Source organism: Phodopus roborovskii, unplaced genomic scaffold (genome assembly GCF_943737965.1).
Source record: "Phodopus roborovskii unplaced genomic scaffold, PHOROB, whole genome shotgun sequence".
NCBI lineage: Eukaryota > Metazoa > Chordata > Mammalia > Rodentia > Cricetidae > Phodopus > Phodopus roborovskii.
In genome coordinates, this window is record NW_026126602.1 from 10,816,287 (window position 1) to 10,840,160 (window position 23,874).

Genomic DNA, 23,874 nt, shown 5'->3' on the forward strand with positions numbered 1-23,874 from the left:
AGATGAGTTCCATTAAATGAACGATCAGAATTATAGTGGTATAATTTTAAAGCCCTTTGAAAGGTTCAGAGAGATTAGTGCAGCAAGAGAAAGCAATTTTCCCCAAGTTTTTCTACTTCTCACATTTGATTCATATATTTAATGAAATAAATCTTCACACAGCCTCAGAACCATAAAGCAATGGACAAAGGCACTTAGCTTTGATTTTTTTTTTCCAAATAACTTTACAAAGTAGCTTTATGAAAAAAGAAATCACAGGAAAGAATTGTGCTTCTGAATGGCAAAGACAATTCTAAAATGTAGAACCCAGAATGACTTATTAGTTACAGTAACAGCATGTAATTATGTGTCAAACTGGTACATTGCTTTTACACTTCAACTTGAAATATTTTACAAACAAAACAAACAAACAAACATACAAAAAACAACTTTTTCCAATTCCTGAAGCAGTTTTTAAATATTTATAAGATAACACATCAAAGTTACTCATTTATCTGATCACATTTATGATTAACTCAAAATAATATATAGATGAAATATTTAATATGAAAAAAGTTTCTTTATATTAACATATAATTTTTATCTTATAAACAAATCATCTTAGCCAGGCAGTGGTGGCACACACCTTTAATCCTAGTACTCAGGAGGCAGATGGAGACCGATCTCTGTTCGAGTTCGAGATTGAGACCAGCCTGGTCTACAAGAGCTAGTACGAGGACAGCTTCCAAAGCCACAAAGAAAATATGTCTTAAAAACCAACCAACCAACCAAACAAACAAACAAACAATAAACCAAAACAACAAAATACATTCCATTTGTCTCATGGTTAAGAGTAGGAAAAGGTCAAACAAAAACTTAAGGGTATGTTGAGGAGCAGAAAGCTGAAGATCTATGTAGATGTAGTTATTAATTTTTGGAATTCACAAGCTGTGCCATACCCTTAATATTTTAGTTTATGTCACTGAGTTTTTGAAGATTTCTCTACTGTTTATTGAAAAGAAAATACTTATATTTTAATTTCAACTAACATTCACCCAAGAGGCAGTTTTATCATAAAGATCCAAAGAATGCCTAAAATGATAAGAATATCTAGAGTTAGCCATTAATCTCCAGAGTGGCAATTACAAATTAAATTTCAAGATTGCCTCTGCTTAGGATGATTACACTAATTAACTAACATTGTAAATAAAACAAATTACAATCAACAAAATCACATTAAGAAAAAAATCAAGACATTAAGACCTCTAATAAAGTTAAATTTAGATTTTTTGGTGATCTATTCCTGAAATATATAAATCCTTGTAAGAGTATAAAATTTTGAAGAATATATCATGTATTAAATTTTTCTGTTTACCATATTGATAATGAGCTGGGAATATGTTAAAATTAAAATCTTTGAGGTTAAAATTTTATTTCTGATACTTCAGACATAATCCTACAAATGTACCTTGAGCCAATATTCACAAAAAGTAAACAGAAATAGGTTATTTGATTTTGAGAGCAAAATTTATAACATAATTGGACAAAAAGTATTAATGTCAGTGAAAAATATAGCAGGAAATTATTAGTAAATTTGAGAGAGGACTCAAATTCTTATGCATTATTAGAATTCCTCATTTTTTAGGAAGATTGCATAACAGGTATTTTTGCATCCTGTACTTTTTAGTTATCAAGCCACTGAACCCCCCAAAAATTCTAATAAATACTTAGCTCACATAGAAGACTACTACAAGGATTAGAGTTATAAAAATGAAGAATATGACCGAAGTCCAAGAACAACAACACTGAATTTTTTGACCGCAGGCCATGAGAAAAGCATGCACAATTATCTGATACAAGAGTCTAAATTTTGAACAAGATAGAATGAGGGTGGATAAAAGGGTAAAAATGAATTTAAGATCCTCAACTCTTCTACCACTTTCTCTTCGCAATATCTTAAAAATGAATAGAAATAAACAACCAGACAAAACACAGAAAACCAATCTGATGGTGGATATCCATATTTATTTATTTATTTTATTTATTTATTTATTTATTTATTTATTTTGTAGCTCTCCAATCTGAAAATGTCTTTATTTAGAAAATGGACTCCAGGAAGGTTAAAAAGCAACACCAGAGGGCGAAGGTGCAGAACTGGATGTAGTCATTCAGAGCATTCAAGGAAGAACATGGCAATATAAATATCCAAAAGCATCTTTCTTAGGTCTTCAGAACAAAAAGTGTAAGGAATTCCTAACTAGTGAGCAGTGCGGCAGTTCCTAGGTGGGAGAGACAACTAACATTAAAGTCCTGAAAGCCTTTCCCTTGGTTAATTACATGGAGACAGTTTGCCTTTGATCAAACTCCTTGAAACATGGATAAAGGTATTACATAGGTCCATTGTTAAAACAGACAACATGTTGCAAATTACTTGTGGTATAATGTATTCCAACCAATCTTAGAAAATAAAGACGTGGAGTTGGCTTTGGACTAGTTTAATAGTCATCTCCTCTGCTGACGACTTCTTTACAAGTTGGACGCAACAGTATAGTATGTTCGAACTGTGCCGTGTATGATCCTTTAATGTCACACAGTGGTGGGTATGGATCTACTATGCCCAAGTCACACAGATTCTTCAGAGCCATTAAGTATTTACTTTCTCCCAAGCGATCCAGCCATCTGCGGCAGAAGGCAAGGGTGCCAAAGTTTTCATTGATGACATTTAGCAAATGTTTTGTTCTTGGAAGCCTTTTTGGCACATGTCCCACATCGAAGTTTTTCATGAAGTGTGAACATTCCATGTCGTCATGAACGACACCCTTTCCTGTGCTGCCAAAGGTTTCAATGGCATACACCTCCCCTTCCTCCATTCTTGTAGCCTCCCCTCCTTTCACAATGGGCACTGTTTTTTCCAGCATGGATTCTATAAGGCCCAATTGAATGTCCATTTAGATTATGGATGGGTTTCACTTGGTAAGTCTTCCCATCTATTTCTACTTCATAGGATTCCATAACTTCTTGAATGGCTTCTCCAACATCACAAAGACGAACATCAACCCCAGCACACTTTATTCCAGTATTAGTAGCATCTTTTACAGCTTTTAATAATATATCATATTTGGGATTAAAAGTGACAGTAAAAGCACAATCAATTATTCTACCATTTATGTGTGTTCCAAAGTCTATCTTCCAGATGCCATCATACTGTAAGACTGTTGTGTCACCAGCATTGGGAGTGTAATGTGCAGCACAGTTGTTGAGAGAACATCCAGTGGGAAACGCCAGGCCTGCACTTAACCCATTCTCTTTGATTAGCTTTCCAGAACAGTCTTCCAACTTCTCACAGATCTCTATCATTGTCATCCCAGGCTTGATCCAGCTCATAACGTATTTTCTAACTTGTCGATGTGCTTCTGCAGCTTCTCGGAAGTCATTCCAAATCTCTTCACTAGCCTGATCTAATGCTTTCTTTTCTTCACTTGTAATTCTCCAAGCAGCTGTTCGCCCATCTTGTGTGGGTGGGTATTCACACTCTTGTCCTTTGGGAAATACACCATTAGGATACAGGTCACATATTGGAACTGAGGGAGGGTCTGTTTGAACATTTGGTCCTCTCTTCTTCTTCTTCTTTTTCTTCTTCTTCCCAGCTGCCCCGTCACCGTCACCATCTCCATCTTCTTCATCATCATCTCTGTCTTTCTCATCCAATGCTTGTCTTTCCAGCTGTCTTGCTATCTCATCCACTGAGGCTCCTGATTCTTTATCAGGTTCTTGTTGCACTGCTGGGCCGGCCCCTTTGCCCTTCTTCTTCCGTCTCTTCTTCTTGGCAGCTTCCTCGGCCATGCTGGAAGCCCCCTCCTCCCTGTCGTCCGGGTCGACGTTGCTCCCGAAGGACGCTGCCTCCTCCATGCCCGCCATGTTTCCCGAGAGAGAGAGAGAGAGAGAGAGAGAGAGAGAGAGAGAGAGAGAGAGAGAGAGAGGGAGGGAGGGAGGGAGGGAGGGAGGGAGGGAGGGAGGGAGGGAGAGAGAGAGAGAGAGACGGGGAGAGAGACAGGGAGAGAGAGAGAGCGACGGGGAGAGAGAGCGACGGGGAGAGAAGGAGGGAGAGAGAGAGAGCGACGGGGAGAGAAGGAGGGAGAGCGAGAGCGATATCCATATTTAAATGTTACATTATTTGGCATACTGATATGGATGCACAGCTCTCTAAATGAAACACAGAGTACTAAGTTAATGTAAAAATATGCTATGTGACTTTGATACACACCTGGCATTGGAGACTTAGCAAAGTATGGAAAATGTTAAAACAAAACAGTGTTCTTGAATGTGTCTGCAGTGGGCACAAATGTGCATAAAATAATTTAGGGAGTTATTTCAGCTGGAAACAAGAATTTCGGAGACAGTAGGTAATCTGAAATGCAAGCAGCCTTTGAAAATCAAACAACCTGGGGTATTTAAATAATTCTTTTTTCTTTCTTTCTATATTACTATCAAATGAGATCAATATTACTTGTCTGCCCATTTAACAGTAAATCCTGAGTGATGGTTATTATCATTGTTTTAGTATATCTAAACTGTGATGAAAAATGGTAACTATCTCAAAAGAAAGCTGAAAAATAATCACACACACACACACACACACACACACACACACACTACAAAGATTCCTCTTCCCACTTTAGATACCATGATAGCTAGCTAGAAACACTCTCAACTTTCAACATATGGAAATTACTATTTATCTTGAATGCCAGTCCCCCTCCAAAGTAAAATTCCAACTTTTCTGCTAGAATAAATAAGTATACACTAAAGTGTTTTTGTTCTAGAGAAATAATTTTCTTTCACGTTTCTCCCTGAGGAAAGGCACAATGAACGGAGACAAACGTTCAAGTGCCCTAATTACAGAGGATGCATATGAAGAAATAGTAGAAAACACACCATTATGTTCTGCTAGTTTATATAATGTCACTTGTCTGACAACACACAGCTCAGGAGTGAAATGTTTTAACTTGCCTTTTGTTAGGAATAACTTGGCTAGGTATTACTTGGCTAACTAACAACTGGTGGATTATAGCAACATTTTTTAGAACATCAACATCTTTCAATGATATTTGTAATACTAAGAGGATATTTTCTTCTTTCCTTAAATATTTCATGAAGTTTAATTAAAATTAAATCAAAAATATTCTTTCGGTTTGTAGTAAGACATTACATTAATTAACCTCTTATTGTGTTTTATTTAGATGTTTGTGTATTAATTTTCTATTTATATATAAATTTCAGCTTTTAAATTTGGATTCAGATGTAGTCTGGAATGCTAAGGCTCACCATCACATTTAAATTTAATGTATATGCATTATGAAAGACCTCATCAGTTCCAGATCATGTGCCAATATCAAATGCTTGAAATATTTCCACATGTTCTGCAAAATGTTTATAAAATTTTCCTCTTAATTGCAGCATGGCTTTTCTTCAGTTTATTGTAAAATCATTCATTCACCCATTTATGAATCAAGGTACTTCACTTGCTACTTCAGAGACACTAAGGATGCCCATGAATGATGCCAAAGATGTTGTGATGTCCCTGCACAGGCAGAAGTGACCAACCTACGAGAGCCTGAGAAAGAGGGAATGGAGAGGGACTACTGCAATCAAGAAAAGCAAGCTAAAACTGCATCAGCAGGATAGTGTATAATACAGACACTGAGTTGAGTGTTTTCTCAGAGGGGATTTCAAAGCCATCAAGAAGATTTAGGAAGGAAACGCATGATCCATGTGGTTCCTGCTTTAAAAAGATTGCCTCATTCATCACTTCAGAATAGACTATAAGGGTATATGTTTCTAGAACCTTAGGCTCAGTTGATAAAAATTAAAAAGCAAAATGTTTTCTCCTCTGTATATGCTCAGAAACCACACTAAAGTACCAACAAGTTCACACAATTAAGTTACCTATTCCCATGTGAAACAACCCATGTCTACCATTATCTATTATGACAGCAGAATATGCAAATTTATACAAAAATGTATAAATGAAAGCAAAATAATCTAATATATTCCAGACCAATTATCCTGTTTCATATTCCAAGAGGAGTATTACAATAATTATAAAGGGACACAACATAATTCTTCATTAAAATTGAAGACAAGAGATAAAATACCTAAAAAGGTATGGTGGCTAAATGATCACCAACAGAGAGCATGTGTGTAAGCTAAATATCTCTACCAGAAGTCTGACCAAATACTCTACTTATTGGTGGATTCATTTCACTAAAAGTTTCTCAAAGCCAAGAGTAACTGAAGGCTGTTTCCTGTTCAATAATAAGACCTCACATTTGTAATAGATTTTAAAGGAATTTCTATTGAGTGTATAAGAAAGCATTATCGTTTCAGAAAAACGACAAATACAAGATTGACTTTATAAGTATGAAAGGTAAATTAATGATGATAAAACCAAAATGTATCTACAGATTGAAATTTATTTTTAATTTTTTCTGATTTCAACAATAAAAGTATACTTAAATTAGGACCTCAAATTTCAGGACGTATTAGAATCAAAGTGTTCCTGAAAATTCTTTGAATACAGCCCTTCTTGAAGTTTCAGAACATAGACAGTGAGATCTAACGGCAAGACTTGAGAAACATTGATGCTCATAGAACTTGGCATTATATTTACTGTCTTGTAAGACAAAGAGGGTCCTTTCCAAAAACACATTGGATACAAGAAAACATAAAATGGTTTGTAGATATTAAATTTGACCCTATTCTCAAAATGGAAAACACTAATATACATCTTTAGAAGCTTGCATATACCCACTTTGAAAAGTGCTTTATTGTGTATTCCTGAGTTAATTTTTCACAGTATTCCTTAAGTTACATAGGGCAGCCTTATTGCTTCAATTTTCCAATAAAGGAGATCTAACTGCAAGTGGATAAAGAACTTCTATAGGCCACCTGGCCCACCTCAGCCCTTGCGTAGGTTGATCCTTGAGGCCAGGGTTTCTGATGTGACGTTCCATTTCAGTGCCAACAAGAAAGCTAAGGAACATTAAGTTTCATTATTCTCTCATTGTAAGGCTGATAGTATCTTTTATTTCCTCTATACCAATCCATGATCATCTACTGTGGATTACAATATCCACCTTGGAGATGGATCCATAGTGGAAATTAGGAATAATTAGAAGCAGAATTCTTTTTGGAATGTCAATCCCACCAACAGAGGAGGTACACATGGGAAGTTTAAGATTATTCTGTTTGCTTTTCTTGCCTGATTAAAATTGAATTGACAACTTATATGAATATATTGCTTTTTGGCAAATTGCTAGACACTGTCACAATAGTAAATTTATTACCTGAGAATTGAGTCTTGTCTTTTTATAATGTAAACGCTGGGATCAATTGGAATGATGGTCTAAATAGGTAAAGAACTCAGGAAAAATCTAGGATTCATTTCTTAAATAGATACCCAATAAACCCAATAGAAGGAACTTGGATTTTAAAATAAGGTCTGACTCAGCATGTTCAAGATCAACTTAATAATTTGGCACCTGGCAAAGCCCTGAGAGATGCTGTTCACAGTCTAGTCTACAGGCCACATTTGGAGCATCCAGACTAGAGACAAATTAAACCCAAAACTTCAAAAAATAATGAGAATCAAAAAACAGCTTTGGCAGCAGTGGAAGGCAGTAAGAAATAGAGCTTCATAAACATTCTAGTCCCCATAGGGCATTAGAGTTTCTGTATTACCTAAAATGTTAGAGAAAGGTAACTATCACAGAATTTACAGAGCTTACCTGGTCTACTCCAATGGCCAGTTTGCCCACTTGACCCTTACTTTCAAATATCAAATAGCCATTTAGCCTAAATACCAACACAAATTATAGATGTTAGAAAGCCATGCCTATTCCTTTAGGTATAATTTGTGGAATAGAACAATATTATTTTCTTCTAGATTTTTTTTTTGTACAAGATAAATAATATGCCTCTTTCTTACCTTAGCTAAGTTAATCAGAAAAAATGAGTGGGATTTCACCTATTGCAGAACTGATTGCTTTCATATACCATGGCTACTCATTAATATCAAGTCACTCGGTCAATTCAGGATAAGGATTTGGAACATTCACTTTTTGATTGAACTAGGTTACATAAGGAGATATGCTACTTCTGGACAGAATTATGTCATTCAATGTGGTATTAATATTTTACATCAAAACTTTCCTAAGAACAAGCCAATAGCATAAGACTATGCTAATATTGTAAAATCAATGGTTCCTTGGTGGCTTTAGAAAACTGAAGTGAATGGTTCCTTAGTGGCTTTAGAAAACTGAAATGAAAGACCTTGGTACAGTGACTGATGAAGAGCCTGCCAGTGAATTTGGTGAGAAGCAGGGAGCACCAGACCTGCCTGAGGACCAGCAAGGCGTGCCACTCCTGTGCTGAGGCCCAGGCTGCAGTGTTCCCTCAGCTGCCAGGGAAGGGACAGAGTAACACGACGGGCAGTGAGATGCAGCAAGCCCAAGGTCATTCGGTATATGATCAAAACTTAACCAAACTTAAACAACAGGAGGAGACTGGCAGGTGAGTATCTCTAAGGAATCACCGTGTGTGGTGTGAATACTGGAAACAGAGCTGCAGTTATGCCCATCGAAATAAACCCGATATCTGAACATGATTTCCTCAAAACTGAAGAACCGATGGAGCCATCACAAATACCATTGCTCATCCACGGCTCAAACTACCATTTTCATGATACAGGAAAGTGATTTTATTGTCATACAGTTCCACCCAAATGTCTAATGGGAACTTTTTAATTAAGGAAAACTTGAGTATTGCCAAGTATGGTGGTGTTGCCTTTTCCTGTAATACTGCATTTTCTTACACTACCAGTGGATGTCTGGACATGCTCATGAGGTTGGTTGCCTTCTCTTAAGTTATAGTGAGGAACAGCCCTTCGTTCCTGTGGACAGATACTTTATCCTAGAAACAAGCATTGTTTTGTTGAAGAGCTTTTAATATATATTAAACCATGATTCTGAGAGATGGTGGGTTCTCCAAGGAGTCCTTACCAGCCTACAAATTCTCTAATGTTTGGCATTCAAGGGAATGGAAAGAGAAAAGAAGAAGAAAAAACCCGCATGCCTTTAAAAGACAAACTGTACTGATGACCTGCTAACCCTCGCTAGCCTTCAGCACTGTCTGTTCCCTCAGTAGAAGTATAAACACAGTAGTTTAAATGGTTGAATTGGTGCTTGAGAATCATTGGTTCAGTTGTAATTTTATACAGTTTCTACACTGAGGGATGTCTTTTTAAAGGAGTGTAATAGTCACAGTACTGCTTACTAGGTGGCTCCCTGTGCAGATTGCCGTCTGGGCATTTCCTCCTTCTGTGAGCCTTGCAGCCCCTGGATGGCCAGCCGTGGTGTGGGCAGTGCATGTTGGTATATGTGGGAAGGGCTTTTTTCAAGTTTTGTCAGATAACTATTTTTCTTATGTATGTTTCCTACTTAAATGACTGACAAGTGTGCATTTCCTATGTTTGTTTATACTTTGATTACAAAAACTGTTTATTTTTTTTTACCTTGCTACATTGTTTTCATACTTTTGTTGTTGGATTGTGTTTAGGAACTTTTCATTGGTTCAGATGTCTTAAGTATGCAGCCGTTTACGTGACTGTGTCATTCCAAAGTGCATCAAAACTGTCATTCCCTTCTAGTGTCTTCTCAGGAGTAACATGTGAAAATCAGGTATTTCACCGTTTGGAAATATGAAAGCTCCGGTGAACTCCCAAGGACACTTCTGACACTCGTACCGCATGCTGTGTGGAAGGGTGTGTGTGGAGGGACAAGTGGACACCTGTGCATCTCTAGATAAGACAGATGCACACCAAAACGATCACAGTGTAAGTCTGTCCAGGTATATGTCCATGTATCTTTCTCTCCTTTTGTTTATAACATTGTTTTTAACTAAGGGGAAAAAACACTTCAAAATAGCTCTCTTCCAAAGAAGAGCTACTAAGCCACCTGACTTTGAGTTCATTCTGTACCCAGTTATCAGAGTGCAGTTTCAGGCATCTCTCTCTCCACCAGTTAGCAGTGGTGACAAAATCAAGTACTTGAGAAAGGACACTAGGAGATGGAGTACATTTCTTCCGTGCCTGGAGGATGCAGCTCTCCACAAACAGGGACTTCATTTGGGGACATCTGTCACCTTTGGGGTTGCCATGTACAATGAGATTTTTAATCATGATACACTTGGGTGGTAGTTTCCAAAGACACTACTCATGCACAAAAGCGTTGCAGCCCTAGTGCTGGTGACTACTGTTTCATGTTAGTCAGATCTGTGATAATGGCTGGAAGGATGTGGGATTCTGAAATTGTAAATGTTTTCTTAGAAAAACTTGTAAATGAAAATGACCCCAAGTGTTTCATGTGAAGATGAGCCATTTCTATCATGCATTCTGATGTCATGGCAGAAAATTTTGAAGATTAAAAAATAAGAATAAAAAAAAAAGAAAACTGAAGTGAACTTCTTATGCTGATATATATTTATATTTTAGCATATTAGCTGCTTATAGAGACAAGTTGCTTGGTAGATATGTTATTCTTTGGTCAATAAAAAGGCAACTGTGTAAAAATTAAATACTTTGCAGCAATATGAATGACCATGTGTGTTGAATACAGGCTACATGATCTATTTCCTTGTAATATTTGGTCTTGCATTCACCAAATGTATAAAGTTGATTTTTTTATAGGAGATAATGCTATTCTTTTTTATAATGGGAAACTCTGTATCTTAGATTTTAATAGGTAAGTGTGGTAGTTTGAAAGAAAATAGCCCCGATAGGAAGTGGCTTTCTTGAAGTAGGTATGGCCTTTTTGGAGGAAGTGCTTCACTGTGTGAGTGGGCTTTGACATCTCCTATGCTCAAGCTATGCTCAGTGTGGTAGAGAATTCACATCATGTTGCCTGCAGATCAAAGTGTAGAACCCTCAGTTACTTCTCCAGCACCATGTCTGCTTGCATGCCACCTGCCATGACAATAATGGACTAAACCTCTGAAACTGTAAGCCAGTTTCAATCAAATGTTTCCTTTATAAGAAAGTGTTTCTGTACTCATGCTGCCTCTTCACAGTAATGAAAACTCTAAGACAGTAACAATCAAAACAAGCCAACCTATTTTTGTCCATCACAACTTTAGCCAGTGAGCATGATTTCTATTTCTTAATAATATGACAATCACATTGCCTATCCTTTTAAAATCTAAAAGCATTACTGTCACTCAGTGTGGCACTCTACCCAGCAACTATAATGCTTGTAAGATTTTCATTCAGTGTTAATTGGTGGTAGTCATTTCTTTTACTGATGATATTATTTTAAAAACTTTTTCTTAGATTGGCAGATAATGTTCCTAGATGGTTTGTAAACCAACAAAAGATCCATGTTTAATTAACCATGGTAGAGAAATACAGTAGAAACCCAACCAATCTGACTGTCATTCAACAAAATCAACTTCAACCTGCCATGCTGTACAAACATACTGACTGTCTATCCCAGAGAATGTTTAATGAGAGAAGAAAGGTAAGAAGTGATTATGATTCCAGGAAAGTTCTTTGGATTTGAACTCACTGTCATACAGGGTTTGAGTAAACCCAATCATAAAATCATGTCCAACTGAATAAAGTTCAAGAATTAACTGTAATACAAACTTCATTAATTGATACAAGAAGACAATGAGCTGCAGATGTAGGAATCAATGCGTGTATATTGCTCTCTGAAATTCTTTTTCTTCATTTGTAAAAATATATGTGAATTATATTATCTTTAATGTCTAAGATGTAAAATAGGAATTGGTAGAGGACACTATAATATTATCAAAAGTGCATTGACTCTTCAATAAAGCAAAACAAGTTTTAATTTAATTTAAAACGGAAAACATTTTAGCATCAAAACTTCTAAGAAACAAGTATCACAACTTCCATTCTTAATACATTCTAGTGCTTACTGCAACAAAAGTTATCACATGCCCATTAATCCTCTGATTGTACTTTTAGACATTTGGTCTTAATGAACTAATTAAAATCCAGTCAAGTCAAAATCAGAGATGCAACAAATTTTATGAAGCCAATTTAATCGGCCAAATGTTTGGCTGTAAAGAATCTAAGGAAATGAGTAATATAAAACAATAAAGTCATAAGGTTGAGGCCAATCCTACTGGATTAGTGTCCTTAAAAAAAAAAAAAAAAAAAAAAAAAAAAAAAAGCACCCATCAGAATGTTACCCCTCTACACATTTCTGCCTTTCTTTTTCCTCATCTAAATTTACTGAAAGAAAGGCCCTATAAAGGTAGAAAATCAAGGAACAAAGTGGTTACATTCAGGAAATATATCTTTTCAATTAACTTTATTTGCTGACACATTGTCAGCTTGTAGCCTGAGAATTATGGGTGGCTGAAAGTCTGCTGTGTGAGGCACTGCCTTTTAGATATATTTTTAGAGCAAAACAAGCACACTAACACACTAGACAACACTAAAGTAACTGATCCTTTGCTATGTGTTTCACATTTGATTAATGTTAATGAACAGTACTCAAGAGTGTAAAACTTCCTCCCAAAGATAACTTCATAGAATCTATCAATATGCAAAGCCATCAACTAGAATAAACATACTACAAAGACCCATGATTTAGTGTGAAAAGGATGAAAATAAAATCATCTTACTATTAAAAATAAGAAGCCATGTCATCAAATTGTCATTTATGTTCCTCTGTTGTGTGCCCCATGTGTCAAGAGTTTAGCAAAATATAATTGAAATAAGAGGCATGAGGCACTATTAAAATCATCAACTAAAATTTGGATGGCTCTTATGGTACTTTGATATTACTTCAAATGGCACCCAGAATATGATACTTCCCAGGAAATAGAAATATGTTTTCTTAAAGAGAGATTTTTTTTCATGATAAATATTCAACTGAAGAGTAAAGCAACCAAGTGCCAGGTTCCTAAATAAGTATCAGGGTTTAGAAATTTCTGTGTGGTGGGCATTCCAAGTGGTAATTTTAATTTCAGAAGTGGGAACAGGGAGAGGAACTTAACATTCACCTTTTTAAAAACTGGTTATCTGTTTTCATCAGATTATACAAGTAGGAATAATAAATCATTTCATCTCAATGCAGGCTCCTATATCAAATCATCTAAGATTTAGCAACTTCAAAATAATAGACATTTATTTTTCATACTTCTAGTGGGAGGGAAGTCCACAGGCCAAGTTGCAAAGAGATTCTGTGACTTCCTTCTAACAGCTCACTCTGTTCTTCATAGATAGAACATCTTACTGACAGAGGGGCAGAAAAAGTTACCTTAACACCTTACCTTGACATTTTTCATGAGACTGCCACCATCACTTACTTCATTTAATACTTTGTGATTTTAATTTCTGAATAGTCATTGAAGAGTGGTGTCCCATCTTGCAGACCATAGCAAACTACAAGCAGCTCAAAGATAACTGAAAGGTTTGTATTTTGTTTTGTTTGTTTGTTTTGCATTGTTGAAGCAGAGGCACTACCTATGTACACCAACTTAGGCTCTTCTGAAATGAATTATGGAGTCCATGCTGAGTACAAAACTAATCTTAGGAGATAGCAAATTGCCATCACATATGGGTACCATAGTGGCTTTCATCTCCAACTTTCTATTTTCCATGTCAGCATTTTGAAAATGATCCCATAGTGATAAAAGTTCAAGAAATGTTTTTCGTTTGTTTTTCCAACTTGATGTGGAGAAACTACTGTTACCCTGAAAATCTACAACCTGGAGAGCCTGGTGGTTGATGTTGCTTTCTATCTATACACATGCAAACATTTATGAATGTATACCTACATGTAAACAAATGAATGAAGGAGAAGGTAGCCAATGTCACCATGTCCACTCCTCCCCATTTACACAGTAGGAAGAGGTAAACAATTGTCCTATGAATTTATTCATAACAACAATTTCTAGGTTTAGTGGTCAATGATATGTCCTTGCAATCACTCCTGTCTCCCAATTCTGCTGCTTCCTTCACTATTTACCAAATACCAGATTCAATAATAAATTTTAAAAATTTGTATGATACGATTCATGTGGAATTATCATTGTTCACTTTCCTTAAGATCTTGTATAAAGTCCCCTAATCACACTCCCTTGTTTCTGGCCTACATTCCTTTGAAAGTTTTTCTTACCACATACAGATTTGCTATGATGTTATTTCCTGATACAGTGGTACTCAGAGTCAGGGAAGGTGCAGCCATGGATATGTGAAACATGGCCTTTCTGTGACTTCATATTTCCGAGTTGATATTGCTTTCTGCCAACATTTGAGCCCACAGACTGGCTGACAGCCCTGACCTAGCCACATAAACCAGTAGCTGGTTGAGAACTAACAATTAGCATCTCATGGTGCAACGAGGGGCTTGTTCTAAGTTGATTTTGTTAAGGATGATGGAGCAACATGTAAAATCAGCCACTTACCTACTTATTCCTTAGAAATAAGACATGCATCCTACTGAAAAGAACACTCCTGAAGTGTAGGCTATTTGACTTCTTCTATGGCTTTCTGATACATCAACTCTTGATATTCTCCATCCATTTTATTTTCCTATATTTATAGCTTTCAAAAGTCGGGCATTAAAAAATTGGGCACTTAAATGTAAAATATCACAACTTTCATTTTACAAGTTCATCAAACATTGAGAATCACTTTGTGAAAAAATAAAATGTTCTAAATTTAGTTATCTTTTGCATTTATAGTCTGTTTCTGCTATTGTGTGAGCCTCATTCATTCATTCTCTTACTGGCTGTTCTGAGTAAGGATAAAGGCCAAGTGGAGCTCTCCCAGGCAGCTCAGGCCCCATGATGATAGCCCTTCCACAAGACATACTCATTAATGCTTGTTCTCTGCCATTATGACTGAAGGGTTACCATTCCCAAACCACTTCCTCTCTGACTGGTAATTTTTCAGCAAATGGAAATTACACTATTGAACTTTTTTTTTCTGTCCTGGTCAGACAGCTATTTTCCTAAAGGCAAATATGAACCCTTTGCCTCTGACTCCACTGGAAAGACCAAAGGGATTTTGTTAAGTGCTTTTGCTTACTTACAGCAAGTGATAACAGCAATAAGAAATTTACATTTAGAAATGAAGAGACTATAGACTTGAAAAGATAGCCTTCTATTTCTACCAGAAACTTCCACAGTAAAGAGGACAATAGCATAATTCCTTCACTGGCAGTAAGTGCAGGAGAAATGACATCGTTTGTCTCTGAAGATGTAAAAGTCTCAGTTCTTAGAGGTTGTGAGAAAGTAGAACATCTCCATCAACTGCAAATGCGCCTTTTACAAAGATACCTTAGCATGACTGATAAAGAAAATTAAAATTAATATTCAGACCCATTTAACTAATTATAGTTCTAACTAGAATTCTATTTTTTTTACCAGTGAACTCAAAGATTACATGCATTGCTCATCACATAGAAGTAATGAAACTAGCAAATAAATAAAAGCACTTTATACAATTTTAGTATATTTTTCCTAATTGTGGCTAGTCAATGAACAGAAACAGTGTTTTAAAATGCATTGCTTCACGGATTGTAGAAAAGCACCTAGAGGACATTAATTAACTCAGATTATTTAATTGATCAATTAAATGCTGCTTCCTTCCTTTTTACTGCAACATTAAGTAAACGTTCAGGCTTCTTTTATGTCTGTCTTTTTTTGTAGAAGTTTAACTCTGCCTCTGCATCCCTTCTTTCCTTAATCACTCCATACTCGTTCACTATTGCTAGAACATCTTGGTAACGTTCAGTGACATGTCCAAAATGTTCTAGAAGGTAAGTGCTGAGACTGATGCTGATAAGCAAGGCCATACACATTTATGTCTCAGGACGGCATTCAAACCTTGCAGCAAGAGAGAATTGCTTTCCAAAACTCCGTGGAATTAGTGAAGATTCTTTCCTTAATGTCTCCTTCACATCAGTCCCTATACTTAGCTTTCCTCCCTTTAACTGTTCTGCTCCTTAGGTCACAGGTCAGGATGCCCAGCTTGATTACACATCCATAAGAACTTTTTACTTTTCATGTCAATTAACATGCTGACTTACATCAATGTAATCAAATCTTCCCTGACTTTGTGGATGGGCTGAGTCAACTTGTTACAATCTCAGTATAAGACATAAAGACTATATAAAATCAATTGATGTTTGTCAGGACAGGAATAGGTAGGAAAGACATGTGACAATACAGGGTTTCCTAATAAACCCTTGATTATGGAAATTGTCAGTGCATCATCAAAAACCAGGTATTCAGTTTTCTTTATCTGAAATCTACTACAATATGAGAATTGACCTCCAGTTCTAATTCTAGCTGCTTAGGAATATTCGCCTGTTACCTTGTTGGAAGAGACCACAGGACTCTCATCCCAGCCCTTCAATTTGCTTTTAAATTTCATTATGTTTAATTATTCTTCCATTTAAGATTAGGGAGTTATGTTTCAAGGCTGTAAAGAACAGAGGACACAGGACAACTTGCAGGATTTGCTTTTTTCTTACTACATGGGTCTTACTAGCCTGCGAACAAACACCTTTAACTGTTAAGCTATCTTATTGGCCCTTAATTTGTTTACTATGTGGTTAACTGCAAAACAATCTTGCTGGCCACAGATGAGATGATGACCCAGGGTCACTACAATTTATCCATAGTAACAGGGAACTGAGATCAGTGACTAGAACCTCATGTATACTTAATTATGAAACTTAGGTTGAGCTAACAACTTTCATCTCTTGGAAGGTCACTCCTCATTAATGATTAGTATATAAAAACATAGCTCATGATTTCTCACACTTTACAGCAGCTAATGGAAGACAGCTAATAGGTGAGGAGCAGAATATAAAAAAGAATGATGGATTGATATAATTCAACAGTTTTGTATACAGAAAATAATCATAAATTACTATACTCTGCCTTAACCACACTCTTTTTTCTTTTAAAGAAAAAATAGTATATAAAATCCATGGGAAAATGCCACTACCCTCTGCTAATTAGAAAGAATAAATCAAAGTAATTTAATTGGCAGAATTGGAGGGCACATTCACCCCATGTGCTCCACAATTAGCAATGGCTAGGATATCTACCAGATTAGGAGGAAGTCAAGCAGAGTGTCCCTTACAAATAAAAGGCTTAAATTCACATCAAGAAGCCAAGTTTTCCAAGCTTGTGTACCTGAGTTCAATTCCTAGAAACTATATAAAAAATCCTGGCATGTTGATCTACACTTGTAATCCCAGCACTGAAGAAACAGACAGCAGCAGCCCCTAGGCTCAGCAGCAAAAAGAACATAGCCTAATGAGCAAACTACAAGGGCAGGGAGTCACTCTCTGAAAATGTTTGAGACCTCCATGAGTAAGAGTGCTTGTTTCGCAAGCATGAAGACTCAGTGATCAGAAGCTATGTACAAATCCAGGAGGGCACAAAGTACCTCTAACCCCCCACCCTGCTGTTAACAGAGACAGGAGATTGTTGTGAATTAGTGGAGTTCATTGGCCATACAATTTAGCAACCTGCCCCCCCCACCAAAATACTGGCAAGTTTCAAGGTCAGCAAGATAGCCTGCCTGCATACTCTGCATATACATAAAGCTCACACACACACCACACACACACACACACACACACACACACACACACACACACATATATATATATATATATATATATATATATATATATACTCAAATACCAAAAATAATGTTCATGCTACAGCTAAAACCCACAAAAAACTACCCATTTGCTCTTGCTTGCTTTTCTTTATCTCATACTAACTTACCTTAAAACGCCTTCTGTCAACATACTCACTTTTCCTAAACTTTAAGTAGAACCTGGTTTATGATTGTTATTTTGATTTGACAGCTGAGGACTGAGATTAGATGCATGAGGACTATCATGATCAGAATGTCACTCTCAATACATCAGTCATTCCTTACCTGAAAAAACTAAAAGGACAAAAGCCAAAGGCCTGACCAACCTAGAATGCAAAATGCTTTTGGCATTTTAGATGACAGATTAATTCCTAGTAGGAAACAATGAAGCATGTGTAGATAAAATTTACCCTGGACTGGAGGAGATGGTGGGAGACAGAAGCCATCTAAAGTATAAACACGGGAACAGAGTTTAAATGCTACCAACTCCACTTACTACTTCTTGTTTAGATTAGTTTTTGCCTCTGTCTGCAGCAGACTAGCACCTTGGAGTCCTCTGTGTTACCATGAAGAAAGTTAGGGTAAATAAACCTTTGAATTGGATGTAGCCTATTGTCCTTCGGGTGTGTATACTATCAATTTTTCAAAACAAGGTGTTTCAAGCCCATTGCTATTTTCCTTTATATTTGTATTCTGCTTTATGGCCAATCTAACTGTTATAAATGCTGTAACTTACTGTTATAAGAAAGCAAATGCTCTTGTGAAAAATTATCCAAAGTAAATTCAGGAGGACAAACGACTTACTATAGTAGCTGTCATAGTCACCAATGGTACTTTCTCCATGGTATGCTGGAAAACTCTAAGCTTATCATTTTTTTTTCCTCCAAAATGATAGCACAGACCTTCCATTAACTTCTAAAGAAGCTTTGATAAAACAAACAAACAAACAAAAAAGCAAACCTCAAGGTTGAGAAACTAATAATTTTGGACAATAACACCAAAACATATCTATCCATCAGCTCTCAAATGATTCACTAAAGTTGACTTCCATATCCATTGGGGAGGAAGAGGATGGTGTTGCAATAAAATGTCAGTAAGGCTAGATACATACTTTGAAAATGAACATGTTTAGTTCAAACCAGAGTTTGGTTTTTGTGGATTTCAAATTCCAATGAACAGAAACCAAAACATATGTATTTGATTTCTTTTTAAGGGTTGGTTATGGATGAATGGAAGAACCAGAAAATACTGGCACAATATCGACAAATAAATATATTTTTCTTTCCATAGTTTTGTGATGATCCCCTTGTCTTACAGAAAAACATGTATGTCATATTGCAGCTTAGATGAACAAAATAGAAGAGTACCAAACAATTGTCAATGGTGACCAACTATGTGTACATGGAATGCTGTGATTCTAATTGAATAAAGTTGTGAGGTCCTTGGGCTATTAAAAATGTCATCAGCAATGAAGCTAATTGGTGTCTGACCAGGACTTTAACAGTAACTGATTACTTACAGATGCCAAGTCCTCCAGGGAACTTTTGCCAGCTGTTGCCAATTTGTAGATTGGCAGTCTCATCCTGAGAATGCTATACTCTCTTAATTGAGACTGGATTCTACTGTTCAGTGCATGATGCTGGTATTTAATCAATAGGTGTATAGGACACCATCTCTATCAGTTAAAGATGATGCCTTGTAATATTTTCTACATACAATGCAGCAAGTTATAATGAAGGAAAGACAATGACCCACCCAAAGGACTAGCATCCTGCAAATGCTGACAGTCATTTGTAGTTTATTGAATGAGCCCTAAGTGACACTTGCTCTTCCCAGAAAGACACTAAACTTTGAGGATGTAACAGTTTTCCTATTTTATTTTTATTTTTTTGCATTATTTTAGTTGTTATAAACAATTGATTCTAGGGTAGTATGGATCCTCTAAAAACACTACAACAAATAATAGTTGTTAACTGGGAAAGAGTCAGACTTTTCCAGAAGCTTAATCCCAACATAGTATGATACTTTTAAGTCAGGCATGATGACACATGCACAGGGAATCAGAGCAAGTTCTAGGTCAGTCTAGGTTATATAGTGAGTTTCAGGCCATCCATAGACTTAACCAGATTACATAGTAAATTCAGAAGTTTACCATATTGACTTCAAATGCAATATGATGGATGTATTTATCCAAACAGTGAATTTTTTCAGTGAAGAAAAATTTGTTAGTTAATTTTTTTTCTTTTAAAAAGAATTGTTTTTTAGTTATACTGTTGGTGGACATTAGATGTTACCTGCAATCTCTTTTTCTTGGTATATTGGAATTTCATTCACTAGTGGTATACTTAATTAGATAGGTATTAAATATAACATATTCTAGTCTTTCAAAATGTGCTCATCACAATTATCAGTACTTATGCTGTTTTCTCTCAATATGTTTGTTTTACTATTTTTAAAATTGTTTTGCCTAAAAATAAGGAATGGAGTATAAATTTGAGAGTATTTGTGTGTGTATTTGAGATAAAATAACTGAATAAAATGTTTTATTCATCATTTATTTGTGTTTCAACTGTTCATATTTTGGGATCTACAAGACATGATTTGTTCACATTCTTTTCTTTCCTCTTATACTATCACTTTTTCCATCTCCTGAGCCCAGCCTTTGAAAAATCTTTTCTCACCTGAGAGTCATTCTAATCATTTACCTGATTATTTTTCTCAATAATCCTATATATAACTTTGTGACCTAATCAAAATGCAAAATGAATGCACTAATACACTGTAGAAAAAGTGTATACTAAATAAACAAAACCCCCCAGAAGCAGAGATTGTGATAGTATTGTAATGTTGCATTTTCCATAAGGGCAGCTACTCCAGTTGACTGTAAATCTAGGCCATAAAATGGTCTTTCCATGAGGTTGGTATCTGTCAGGACAGATGAAGACAAGCTTAGGGTTGATGCTGGGATAGAACTCGCAGACCTCCAGAATGTGGCGGATCATGTACCAGCTGCCAGCATCCCACTTCTGGGGTTTTAGGACCAGGTTCCTAAAGTTTTCCTTTTCTTCTGCATTGTTAGCTGGCTAATATAAGGGATTCTCAGAAGATCTTGGAGAAAAAGATCATTCCCTTCTCAGGGATGTCTTGTAACCCACTGAGGCTTAACCTGGCTTGGAGTCAAATCCAACATGGATTAATTCTGAGTCATGGTCTTACTTTTGTTTAACCATGTAATAAAAGAGATTGTAGGAGATACAAATTACAAATATGCCTGTTAAATTCATCAGACAAAATTATTTAAGAAATTAGTTCCTTTTAACAAATGTCACTTACTTGTTAACAATGGCTTTTATTAAAACTGTATCCTTTGTTATATGACATGAATATATCCATATTTATCCATATATAAATATATAAATATAAGTATAAATATGTATACACACACACATATATATATGTAAATTGAGAGAAATTACCTTGCTTAGTAACATAAGAGTGCCAGGATTCTGTATCCATGTATATCTTTTATGTGTAATTAGGACGATCGTAATGTGACTATAATAGTCCATTGATGGGAGATATCATTATGTATATATGTTTCTCATACTGGTTAAATAATAAAGCACTGTTGGCCAATAGGAAAGGAAGATAGGAGGGACTACGAGACAAGGAGGAAAGAGGAAGTATTAGGGAGGAGTCAATATGGAGAGTCTGAAGAGAACAGAACAGTCAGCTGCCTCTCCCTGGTAAGACAAGACCACATGGAAATACATAGATCAACAGAAATGTGTTAATACTTAAGACAGAGCTAGCCGATAGTTAACTAGTACCTGGCCAACAGCATTATATCTAATACAGAGTCTCAGTGTGTTATTTGGGGCTGGCACGGCGGCGGGACAAGACCAGGCAGCTGGAGGAAAAACCCTACTCCTTACATATAGCAACCACGACAGTCGATCCTACTTTTTCCTTATTAGAGAATATTATTGACATTCTCCATGTCCCATTTTACTAAAAGCTGAAAGAAACATCCTCCAGAATAGCCAGTGAGATCATATTAATAAGAAGGACATTGCATATCCATCCGAGGGCTGCTGGGATAAAATTAAATTAGGAACTTCATTCAAAAACTAGGGCAACCAAGCACAGAGTTAATGATGGTTGTTCTAGGGCATGTTTTTGCCATCCTGAACTAGGATAATCATACCTTTGGATGCAATCGCTTAATCTCTTAACAAAAGAGGAAAAAGTCAGTGTTTCTTAGGGAACACAGTCCAGCAGCTGTGCAGCCTCAGCAACCCACACACACACACCCATTGGCTTCCTGTCTCACCTAAGCCAATGTGTTTGTTGGTCCCATGTCTCTAATTTTGATATTTCAAATGTAGGTGCCATGTGGGAATTGTCTAGTCTACAGATCCTTATATGACACACTGAGGAATCCAGGTAATAAGTTCAATTTAAAAGGGTGATAGCAAAGCATTTGGGTGGTTGCCCGGGGAAAAAGAAAGTGCATCTCTATATTATCACTAGAAGGTCTGCACTGTGTTCTGTGTGTTTATGTTATGGCTGTTAGCTTGATGTTTCTGTGGGACTCCTAAAGTGGGAGGAGGTGTATCTGTAAACCTTTTTGCATGCTGTGGGGGCATTTTCTTCCTCATGGTTTGCCTTATCCAGCCCTGATTTGAAGGCTTTTGGCCTGGTATTACTCTATCTTATTTTGTCCTGTTTGGCTGGTATCTCTTATTATGTTGGCTGCTCTTTTCGGAAGAAGAAATAAATGGAGTGGGGTAATCTGAGAGAGGGGGAGATAACTGGAAGGAGTCTATGAAGAAGAAACTGGTTAGGGTTCATTACATGAGAGAATAATCTACTCTCAATCATGAAGTAAAAGTAAAACTCAGCCAATAATCTCTACTAATTATTTAGACCAGTCTGGACAATAGCCTGGCATCTGTGGTGTACAATTTCTTCTCAGAAGCACTTGCACTCTGTCTTGGAATTCTGCAACTTGAATCAATCAGATCAGGAGTTTTGTTGCAGAGTGTTAAAAAGTTTGCTAACAAGTCTGACATTCTCCGGGCTCATCTAGTTAAAAAGTGCCTTCAACATAAGGCCACTGAATTATGTGACACTTGTTGTTCTGAATAATGTAAATTAACTAATGTTGCTCTGCAATTTTTTAAAATCTATACATCAAACGGTGTCTCAGAAAGGGAGATTCAGAAACAAGCTCTTTGGTGTCCTCTGCTTTCAGAAAGAACTTGTGTGAAGAAATGAGGACAACGGGATAAAACAGATGGTACCATTAACCAAAGAGCAGGAGCTACAAAGCCCAGGCTTGATTATGGAGAGAGTTGGGGAGTTAGGAGGTCCCTTCCTTAGATGTCCCCCAGTGGGGCAGAGAACTCACCAATAATGCCAGGTGTTAGCCAGTCTTCAGAGGCTTAGAGATAATAACAAGAATATGGACTGTACTAAAAAAGTACAGAGTCAATTTAGTGCACAGTGGTGGCATGCAACAAATGTGTACCAGTCAGGTGACAGATGCTTACAATAATGGAGTATAACACTGTGCCAGAACTGCACATGCATTAAAAAGATCAGACACTACAATGAAGATAGCACTTAGTTGTTGTGCACTCATTATTTTCCCAGTAGCGATCAGCTTTTTAGCTCCTTTTAGTGTGCTGTTCCTTTGGAGTAGGACTTATTTCTGCAGTGATGAAATTTGGGAAGCTGTTTAAAGAACTACATTGGAGTTGGGAAAAATCCAAGCTTGCAACTTCATTTAGGCACATATAAAATATGAATAGTAAAACCCGGGGCATCATTTCTTCCTCGGGTGCTCATCCACCTGTAAAATAACCAATTGACATCAATAGAAGTGCAACATGTGGATTGCTGACTCTGATCAAAGGCCTCCACCATTTGTGCCTCTGCTGTCAGAACTATTCCCAGGGAGGACAACTTGATAGCTTGACATCAGAGATATGGTAGGAGTGGCCATGATAATTTGACCACTTGCCAAATTTTGGCCTTTCCATTCTCTTGAAGAGCCAATAATTAAATGTTTGCACTACACCGTTTTCTAAACAAAGGACATTATTTTGAAAGTAAGTTTCCATTGTCCTGTTTTATTTCACCCAATAATGACTTGACCATTTTTTGCATGTATA

General features: G+C 36.5%; 2 protein-coding genes across 2 annotated transcripts in view; both read right to left on the bottom strand.

The window, feature by feature from the left end:
- The window catches only part of Plxdc2 (plexin domain containing 2), a 405,252-nt gene that overhangs the window by 258,357 nt on the left and 123,021 nt on the right, over positions 1-23,874 (bottom strand). The window lies entirely within an intron of this gene.
- LOC127237449 (methionine aminopeptidase 2-like) lies at positions 2,055-3,897 on the bottom strand. The gene is given in 2 exon segments (XM_051205739.1): positions 2,055-2,888; positions 2,890-3,897. Coding segments are annotated over 2 exon segments (1,422 nt in total). The 3' UTR covers positions 2,055-2,474.